This window comes from Chrysemys picta, chromosome 8, assembly GCF_011386835.1.
Source record: "Chrysemys picta bellii isolate R12L10 chromosome 8, ASM1138683v2, whole genome shotgun sequence".
NCBI classification, from domain to species: Eukaryota; Metazoa; Chordata; order Testudines; family Emydidae; genus Chrysemys; species Chrysemys picta.
In genome coordinates this window covers 65,811,530-65,821,575 of record NC_088798.1, presented here as the reverse complement: position 1 = coordinate 65,821,575, position 10,046 = coordinate 65,811,530, and the positions used below count along the sequence as shown (strand labels likewise).

At 51.4% G+C, this 10,046-nt stretch overlaps 1 protein-coding gene across 4 annotated transcripts in view; it reads left to right on the top strand.

Moving 5' to 3' along the window:
* Window positions 1-470: 470 nt before the first annotated feature.
* LOC101942176 (myomegalin) overlaps window positions 471-10,046 on the top strand; it is a 168,356-nt gene continuing 158,780 nt past the window's right edge. For 2 of the 4 annotated variants that reach the window (XM_024101123.3, XM_065554734.1), the window contains exon 1: window positions 471-659. In XM_024101123.3, the coding sequence (XP_023956891.2) occupies window positions 634-659 (26 nt within the window). In that variant the 5' untranslated portion in view covers window positions 471-633. The remainder of the gene's footprint in view (window positions 660-10,046) is intronic. The other 2 variants (XM_065554722.1, XM_065554720.1) reach the window with 1 other exon arrangement.

Here is a 10,046-nt window from a genome sequence, read left to right as displayed (position 1 = left end):
AGACAGGATCCTGCACAGCAAGGGGGGAACAAAGGCTGGGAGGGTGGCAGATCAAGCAGGGACCCAATGGGAGACCCAGGATTCTCCTTTCTGGGCATCTGATGTGTGTAGAACGCAGGCTGGCTCTCTCACTCGTCAGCATGGCAGCATTCACAGCTCTGCACTTGCAGGGCTGGAGGCTGTGCTTTCCACCCCAGGAGCCTGCATAATGGGTCCTGCTCCCCTTCAATGGAATCCTTGTTGCTCTGCGCTGGTTGGGGGGGGGGGGTGGCTGTGTACAGCACACAGCATGCTAGTTTGGTTGTTTGATGACTGTCCCGGGCTCCACCTCTGGCAAGGCTGACAGCTCAGCTTGTGCTGAGAAACCCGTGCCAGCCAGTCATCTGGGAGTCTGTGAGTCCTCTGTGTTTAGCTGCTCTCCCGGCCTGCCTGCTCCAAGGTGAGCTGCGTTGGGACAGCCTGTGCTCTGTGATTTGGATAGAGACTCTCTGCGCCAAACAAGGCAGGAAGGAGACTGGCTCCTCTGCAGGGAGACGCTGTGCTTTTAGCTAGGAACACCTGGGCCCTTCTCCTTACGCAGCTTCTGAGCGTCAGTGAGGTGCTGTCCCCAGGAGCAAGCAGAGGGGCCGCAAGATGGAAGGGGCTACAACAAGGAAAAGGTAAGTGCTCTGCCTGGTTTCTCCTTCTCGCCTCCTAAGCTGACTTAGCACAGACGGGTTGTAAATGTGACTTTCCTGTGCAAACCCCATGCAGGCTGCCTCCCAGAGTGACTCTCGGGACCCTTCCAGTGATTGATCTCTCTCTGCCTCATTCTGCCATCCCGGGCTGAGCTGTCCCCCTGCAGCATGCCATGTGGGATGGAGCCCCATTGCTGGCTGCGGGAAGGCTGGGAACACACTCCCCGTGGCAGCTCACACGCACCTTAGCTCCAGTTCATGTGCACTGGACAGAGGGCTAACCCTGCAGGCCAGTTAGAACCATTCGTGTCACCAGCAAAGCTCCTCTCTCCATAACACAGCATTTCACCCCCAGGCCAATCCATAGACAAGTCAGATAAGGTGGTGCTTGGTGTCCTGAAGCCATACTTCAAGCTGTGAGGCTGCCAGATCTCACTGGCTACCTGGGCTGATCGGGATCAGTAGGTGGAAGGGGGCGCTGCTCAGCTGGTGGATGGATGACCAAAGGAACACCTAGATGCTTTGGGAAGTGCTGGGCTGGCGGACATCTGGCAGGTTCCATTTCAGAGCCTTGGCTGCTGTTTCAGTGGGTGTAGCCGTCCTTGTATAAAGTTTGTGGATCAGTTTCTAAGCGCTGGCATACACTTGAGCATTGACTGGAATCGTTATTTCATTGTAAACCCTGTGTGGGTTTACTCTTATTCCGGCATAGCTATTTTGGGACCTTTCCAAGGCAGACAAGGTGGGCATGGGAAAGTTCCCAGGAAAGCATTAACTCTGTTTCAGTGAGAGCTGTAGCATTGCACTGATGTAGTGTCCAAGGTTGGCACTGATCCGTTATGTGCTCCCAGGAGAAGTGGGAGCATGGGAGCAGGCGTGAAGGTGGCTGCGGGGGAGAGGGCTTTTAAGAAGGTGGATTTGCAGGAGTGACGGCAATGTGAGGCAATGATACCAGGCATGTCATGTTTGGCTCTGGTTGTGTCTCAGTTTGAGTGCCATATACAGTTGCACTGCCAGTAAGCTAAGGATCATCCATTTAATCCCCTGGTGCAAGGTGTTCTTGGGGAGGGGTGGGTGGCTGTGAAATGGGCTTCCCACCTGGCCTGGTTGGAGCCTCGATTGTAACCTTGAGACCATGCTTGTCCCAGCCCCCTCGTCTGCTAGCCTTTGCATGGGATGGAGAATGGGGGAGGAGTTGGAGGCTTTTGCATTGCTGGGGCACTGGGGATGGAGCGGGAGGAAGCTGTTTTTTGTGTGTCTCTCAGCTGCATCCTCTGTGTGTCCAAGGCTCTATATTGCACCTAGAGTGGAAGATGGGTGGAGACACTCTAGCCAAATCAGTTGTGCTAACTAGCCTCTGCCCTCCTGGCTCCCGCGCCATGTGCTGCTCCTGCATTGGGGGAATTCTCCCCTGCCCCGGTCGGGAATCTCTCCCTACCTTGTCTGACCCTGCTCAGAGCAGGTCTCCACCCTCCAGCCTCTGTTGCCTTGTCACCGCTGGAGCTCTCGTGTTGCGATCATTGGAGGGAATTGAGCCCAAGGCAGCAATGGTGGGAAATGTTTGACCAGAAGGCCTGTGTAGCAAAGGCTGTGAGCTGAATGGGATCCTTCCTTCCTTCAGCAGAGTCCCAGGTGAAGTGTAGCTTGGCAGGGCCACACCAGCCCCTCGGGGACATCTGTGCAACCCTGCTGTCTTCGAATGAGGCCATCAGTTCCCTGCGGAGCCCCAGTGCCATCAGTGGGTTTGTCTGACGAAGATGTGGTGAACAGTTTGGCTGGGGCGGTAGGCGAGCTGGAATCCAGCCTGCCCAGGCTATGGATATGTCCACAGACACTGACTTTTGTTTTTGCTGGTGGGTGCTCGCTGCTCTCCACCGCCTCTCCCACAGAGGGTGGGCGTGGCCTTGGGGGGGAGAGGCCAAGCAGGGATGGTGGGCGGGGCCTCAGGGGAAAGAGGATGAGTGGGGGCAGGGCCTTGGGGCAGAGCATGGACGGCGGGGCCCACAAAAGATTAATCCGTCTCTTATCAGAGGGGTAGCCATGTTAGTCTGGATCTGTAAAAAGCGACAGAGTCTTGTGGCACCTTAGACTAACAGACGTATTGGAGCATAAGCTTTCGTGGGTGAATACCCACTTCGTCAGATGCATGTAATCCGTCTCTGCGGGTGCTGAGCACCCCCTATTTTTTTTCAGTGGGTGCTTGAGCCTCAGAGCACCCATGGAGTTGGCACCTATGGATATACACTGTATCTACGCTTGGAGTTGGGTGGGCGATGCCCAGCGAGGAGACAGAATCACGCTAGTTCCCCCAGAGATTGGGTGCTAAAAATAGACTGTAGCTGTGGAGCACAAGCAGTGGGATGGCAAGTGTGTGCCCATCGGAGACACTAGGTACATCCTCAGGGTGACTACCCGCTCCCACTGCTTGCGCTGCAGTGGCTGCTCTGTATCTTTAGCACACTAGCTCGATGAGGGCTAGCTGAGTATGGCTCCTTGAGCTGGAAATAGGACCCTGAACGTGCAGTGTTGATGTACCCTGTGTCTTCTCTGCAGCAAAAAACCTAACTCCATTTAAAATCCTTTGACATAGCTAGTTGAGATAAATGCCACATGGAGGAGTTAGGCTGAGCTCAGCTGGCTACACTGAGATAAGAACTACCGGTGCCTTGTCTCCAGTAGGATTTCACAGCAATTGAGCTCTCCCCAGCTTTACATGTTGCACCTTTTTGTTGCAAAAAAAAAAAAAAAAAAAAAAAACAGACCTTCGGTCTTAGCTGCATTGGCTCTGCAGGGCTAATAGGAATAAAAAGTACCAAAAATGGAATATTGCTATCACAGCGTAACTCTTGTAGTCCCTTTGCTTGTGTGCTTCATTTCTTTGTGGTGTTTTAATGACATAGCTTGATGCTTTGGTGAATGCAGGAGTGATCTAGGATGGAGGCTCCTAACGTTTGGGTTAGCTCCCTAGGACCTTCCCCAAGTGAAGAGGAATATTGCTTTGGAAACATGCAAACGTTGGCATATTGCCTAGTTCCAGTTATCCTCCCTTACAGTGGAAGATAACTGGTCTCAGCTAAGTATGCTCTCTACGTCTGTATAGGTTCTTGTGTTACAGTTAGGAGAGTGTGATAAAACATTTCAAACCATGTGGGGGGATGTGGTATTAATTTTTTGATTTGTCTAATATAGGGTGACCAGATGTCCAGATTTTATAGGAACAGTCCCGATTTTGGGGTCTTCTTCTTATATAGGCTCCTATTACCCCTTATCCCTGTCCCAAGTTTTCACACTTGCTGTCTGGTCACCTTAGTGACCAGTGTTCATTAAGGGTGCAGTTTGTGGTGTATTGAGAATGGGGTTAAAATGACTAGCTATCACTTTAAGAGTAAGGTGTTTCCCACGCCTGCTTGCAGGCTAAGGGGCTCTGTAGAAAAGCATGTGATCTGGGCCTTCAGCAGGCAGTCTGCAAAGAGCAAAGTCAGTGAGTTGTGCCACTCTGCCTTAGGGAGCAGCCTGCTTTGTCTCTCTCTGTTTTTGGTTCTTGCATGTTAAGTTTCTGGATGCTAAGCAGTGAAGTCATGGAAACCTTCCTGAAAGATAAAAACATAAAACATGCTAACTTCTCTTCGTGTGCGGTGAATGAAAGACAGTTAACCACAATGCAGGGTCCCCACTGCGTCCACCTTGGCTTGAGTGGAGGTGCATGGATCAGCTGCTTGGACATGAGGGTGAATTTCATCCTCGTTTCATTTTGAATTTCTTCCTTCTGCAGCTGCCAGGCAAAAAGTTTTGCTCTTTTATTCACCTACTAATGTGCTTTAGCTTAGTAAATTGTAATGCTGTTTCTCCTTTTGGGGGCTCATTGCCTATGTACTTGTCTAGTGCTGTGTAAAGTGATGACCATTCCTGTCTCTCTGTTGTGGGGGTGTGTGTGTGAGAATTTGTAAATAATCGATTACATTGATTTCCTGTGTATAAATCCCACAATGGGGGTATAAGAGTTGTGCATGTGCAATACCTCTGGCATGGAGCTTTCTTCCTCAGCTCATGAATTGTACATGAGCTGGGGAAGGTCACACTGCGTATGTGTGTGTCTGACAGGTGAAGCAGTGTCCTGTGTGAGCTCCTGCCTCATAGCTCCTAACTTCTGCGGGAGAAGAGCTTTCCTGTGACTTCCGGAGGTACACAGGGCAGCTCCTATTGGGCCCCATTGGCCTGCATCTTGCAGAGTCACTTACACCTGTGCAAAGGGAAGTTAAGACACTACCAGGTCAGAGCCATGTCCCTTGCTGGTTTTGCATAGGCATGGATGGTGACCCGATGGGAGAGCCTGTGTAGGGAAGGGCGCTCTGGGGGTGGCTGGGCCAATTAATCCATATCCTGGAATCTCCTTTCTTCTCTCCAAAACCTACCTAGCCTAAGGCCTGGTCTACACTAGGAGTTTATCTCGAATTTAGCAGCTTTAAACCAAATTAACCCTGCATCCGTCCACACAACGAAGCCCTTTACTTGGATATAAAGGGCTCTTAATATTGATATCTGTACTCCTCCCCGATGAGGGGAGTAGTGCTGAAATCAGTATTGCCATTTCGGATTAGGGTTAGTGTAGCCGCAATTCGACAGTATTGGCCTCCGGGAGCTATCCCACAGTGCACCATTGTGGACAGCAATCTGAACTCGGATGCACTGGCCAGGTAGACAGGAAAAGCCCTGCAAACTTTTGAATTACATTTCCTGTTTGCCCAGCGTGCAGAACACAGGTGACTATGCAGAGCTCATCCGCACAGGTAACCATGCAGTCCGAGAATCGAAAAAGAGCACCAGCACGGACCGTACGGAAGGTACTGGATCTGATCGCTATATGGGGAGAGGATTCAGTGCTAGCAGAACTACGTTCCAAAAGACAAAATGCCAAAACATTTGAAAAAAATCTCCAAGGGCATGATGGAGAGAGGCCACAATAGGGACTCAGATCAGTGCCGCGTGAAAGTTAAGGAGCTCAGACAAGCCTATAAAAAAAACAAAGGAGGCAAACGGTCGCTCTGGGTCAGAGCCGCAGACCTGCCGCTTCTACGTTGAGCTGCATGCAATTCTAGGGGGGGCTGCCACCACTACCCCACCTCTGACTGTGGATTCCGAGGCGGGGGTAATCTCAGCCATGCCTGAGGATTCTGCGGATGGGGAAGAGGAGGAGGTGGAGGAGGATGATGAGCTTGCGGAGAGCACACAGCACTCCGTTCTCCCCAACAGCCAGGATCTTTTTCTCAGCCTGACTGAAGCACCCTCCCAACCCCCAGACAATGAGGCCATGGAAGGGACCTCCGGTGAGTGTACCTTTTGTAAATATAAAACATGGTTTAAAAGCAAGCGTTTTTTAATGATTAATTTGCCCTGAGGACTTGGGATACATTCGTGGCCAGTACAGCTACTGGAAAAGTCTGTTAACATGTCTGGGGATGGAGCGGAAATCCTCCAGGGACATGTCCATGAAGCTCTCCTGGAGGTACTCCAAAAGCCTTTCCATAAGGTTTCCAGCCTTATTGTGTCCTACCATGGTAGAACACTTGACCACACCATGCTACTAGCAAGTAATCTGGTATCCTTGCATGACAAAGCCTGGCAGCGTATGGTCCCGGTGTTTGCTGGCATTCAAGCAACATCCGTTCTTTATCTTGCTGTGTTATCCTCAGGAGAGTGATATTGTTCATGGTAACCTGGTTGAAATACGGAAATTTAATTAAGGGGACAGAGGTGACCGTTCCTACTGGGCTGTTTGCCTGTGGCTGAAAAGAAATCCTTCCCTGCAGTTAGTCAAGTGGGGGGAGGGAGGGAATCTTCCCTGATACCAGCCACGCTGTGGGGGGAGGGATAAAGCGATCATCCCAGAGAATTGGATGGGGGGAGGGGGTTAGTTTGGTTTCTGCTGTTGCACGTTAACAGGAAAACCGCAGCACTCAATGGGCTTTGCTTGGTATGTGGGAAAGGAGGGCGCTGCTTGTAGGAAAGCTGCAGAAGCCGAAAGACAATGGCTTACCATGGCCGCATGCAAGCCAAATTCTGTTGCCCGGACCTGCGTCTGTGCTCTCTAACACCAAAGCCGCAGGCACTCAATATTAAAAGATGCAAAATGTGACCTTGTACCAAAATCACATGTGCTATGTAATGTGAATAGTGTTGTTCACCGTGAACAATAAGCATTGTTCTGTAAAATGTATCTTTTTAAATACTTCTCTCCCTTTTTTCCCTCCCTCCCCGCAGCTGCAAATTTTTCAAGCCTCCCTCCTCCGTCCCAAAGGCTATCTCAGATAAGGCATCGAAAAAAGAGGACACGAGATGAAATGTTCTCGGAAATCATGGAATCCACCTGCAATGAAAGAGCTCATCTGAATGAGTGGAAGGACACGGTATCAAAGTACAGGAAAGATGCCAGTGACTGTGAGGCCATGAGGGATGCTCGAGATGAGAAGTGGCAGGCTGCAACGCTGGGGCTGCTGCGTGATCAAACGGACATGCTCCGGCTGTACGGGGAGACTTTAGCAAACCAGTAAAGTGCCTAAAACCACTATGGGTTATTGTTAAAAAGCAACCTAGTCAGCAAGCTGTAAATTGGCCAGTCAGCAAACTCAGCTTGACCAAGGCAGGAGGGAAGGGGGTTTTGGGGTGCCATGGAAGGGGCAGCTTGACCCCGTGTCCTTCCTGATAAGAATTGTGTTGAAGTTGCTGATACATGCATTTTAAAAGAGCAGGAATGTCTATTGGGGTCTCAGAGCTGCAGACTCTGGAAAACCCACACCTGGTTCATCAATAATCAGAAGGAGCCTCTTGCTTGAAACTGCTTACTGGACAAGTTTTCTTTAAGGGACATGTCACTGTATTAAGGGGAAAAAGCTTGAGATAGGTAGGACTCCTTTGGAGGTGGGACTCTTCGGGACTGGCCTGTCCCTCTGGCTGCATCTTGTGTTCCCCACCGGCAGACGGGCTGCGACTGTGCCACTCGAAATCCACACTCAGCTTTGGTAATTATCAAGGGTTGGGGGTGTTTTACTAATCTTGTTGCGGATGTGTGTAAGTGCTTGAGACTAGTAAAGTTTAGCTTTAAATGAAAGCATTCTTGTGTTGTCCTGTTTGTGCCAGCCATCTATAGGTCGGACGGACGTGTCTCCCCTGATTTATTTCCTGACACCTCCTTGCACAGAGTAAAGTTACCAAGAGCTTTGGGTTGAAAGAACCCCAGGTAACACGGCGTCTGGTGGAGCTTCAGGAACGGTAGCAGGACCACAGAGTGCCGCTGCAGCTGCTGTATAACCTCCCTCCCCCCTCACTATGTTCCATAGCCTCCTCACCCAGACGTGTAAGAATGCGGGGGGGTGAAGGGGGGAGGCTCCGTGCACCCTCCCAATCCACCCCAGTGGACAGCCCAACCAAAAGGCTGTCATTACTTTGAACCTTTTTAGTGGCCTTTTCCTTCCCTCCTAGCCTCCTCCCAAACCCCACCCAGGCTACCTTGTCAGTTCTCTCCCTCTTTTTATAATCAATTAATAAAGAATGCATGATTTTTAAATGATAGTGACTTTATTTCCTCTGAAAGCAAGCTAGGATCGAAGGGGGAGGGTGGGTTGCGTACAGAGAATGAGTCAATCAAGGGGGTGGGTTTTCATCAAGGAGAAACAAACAAAACGTTCCCCCAGTAGTCTGGCCAGTCATTAAACTGGTTTTCAAAGCTTCTCTGATGCGCAACACTTCCTGGTGTGCTCTTCTAATAGCCCTGGTGTCTGGCTGCACATAATCAGTGGCCAGGCAATTTGCCTCAGCCTCCCATCCCGCCATAAAGGTCTCCCCCTTACTCTCACAGAGATTGTGGAGCAAGCAGCAATAACAATGGGAATATTGGTTTGGCTGAGGTCTGAGCGAGTCAGTGAAGTGCGCCAGCGACATTTTAAACATCCAAATGTACATTCTACCACCATTCTGCACTTGCTCAGCCTGTAGTTGAACAGGTCCTGACTCCTGTCCAGGCTGCCTGTGTATGGCTTCATGAGCCATGGCATTAAGGGGTAGGCTGGGTCCCCAAGAATAACTATTAGCATTTCAACATCCCCAACTGTTATTTTCTGGTCTGGGAAGTAAGGCCCTTGCTGCAGCTGTTTAAACAGAGTAGTGTTCCTGAAGACACGAGCGTCACGAACCCTTCATGGCCATCCCATGTTGATGTTGGTGAAACGTCCCTTGTGATCCACCAGTGCTTGCAGCACCATTGAAAAGTACCCCTTGTGGTTTACATATTGGCTGCCCTGGTGCTCCGATGCCAAGATAGGGATATGGGTTCCATCTATCGCCCCACCACAGTTAGGGAATTCCATTGCAGCAAAGCCATCCATTATGACCTGCACGTTTCCCAGAGTCACTACCTTTGGTAGCAGCAGCTCAGTGATTGCTTTGGCTACTTGCATCACAACAGACCCCACAGTATATTTGCCCACTCCAAATTGATTCCTGACTGACCGGTAGCTATCTGGCGTTGCAAGCTTCCTCAGGGCTATCGCCACTCGCTTCTCAACTGTGAGGGCTGCTCTCATCTTGGTATTCTGGCGCTTCAGGGCAGGGGAAAGCAAGTCACAGAGTTACATGAAAGTGCCCTTACGCATGCGAAAGTTTCACAGCCACGGGAATCATCCCACACCTGCAACACTATGTGGTCCCCAGGGCCAGCTCTAGGCACTAGCAAAACAAGCTGGTGCTTGGGGCGGCACATTCTGGCGCGGGCCATGCTGCCCCTAAAAATGTGCCCCAGCCGCCCTAACTCACCTCTGCTGCTGCCGCTCGCACACTGCTGCTCGCCCTCCCTCCCAGGCTCTCAAACTCGGGAGGGAGGGGGAGATCCCGAGCAGCCACGGCACACGAAACAGCTGATTCGCGTGCCGCGGCCGCTCGGGAACTCCCCCTCCCTCCCGGGTTTGAGAGCCTGGGAGGGAGGGGGGGAGACCCCGAGTGGCCGCGGTGCACACGCAGCTTCTCCCTCTCCCTCCCTCCTAGGCTTGAGAGCCTGGGGGGAGGAGGCAGGGCTGGGGATTTGGGGAAGGGGCGGAGTTGAGGCGGGGCCAGGGGGTGGGGTAAGAAAAAAACAGGGGGGGGGGGCGGCCAAATTTGTTTTTGTTTGGGGCGGCAAAAATCCTAGAGCCGGCCCTGGCAGTCCCACCAGTCTGTGCTTGTTACCTGGGCCCAGAAGCAGCGTTCCACAGTATGAACCTGCCCCATTAACAGCATGATCTCCAAAGCGCCGGGGCCCGCAGTGTGATAGAATTCCATGTCCATGTCCTCATCACTCTCGTCACCTGGTTTTGCAGGTTCTGGTTCAGCATAAACTGCACG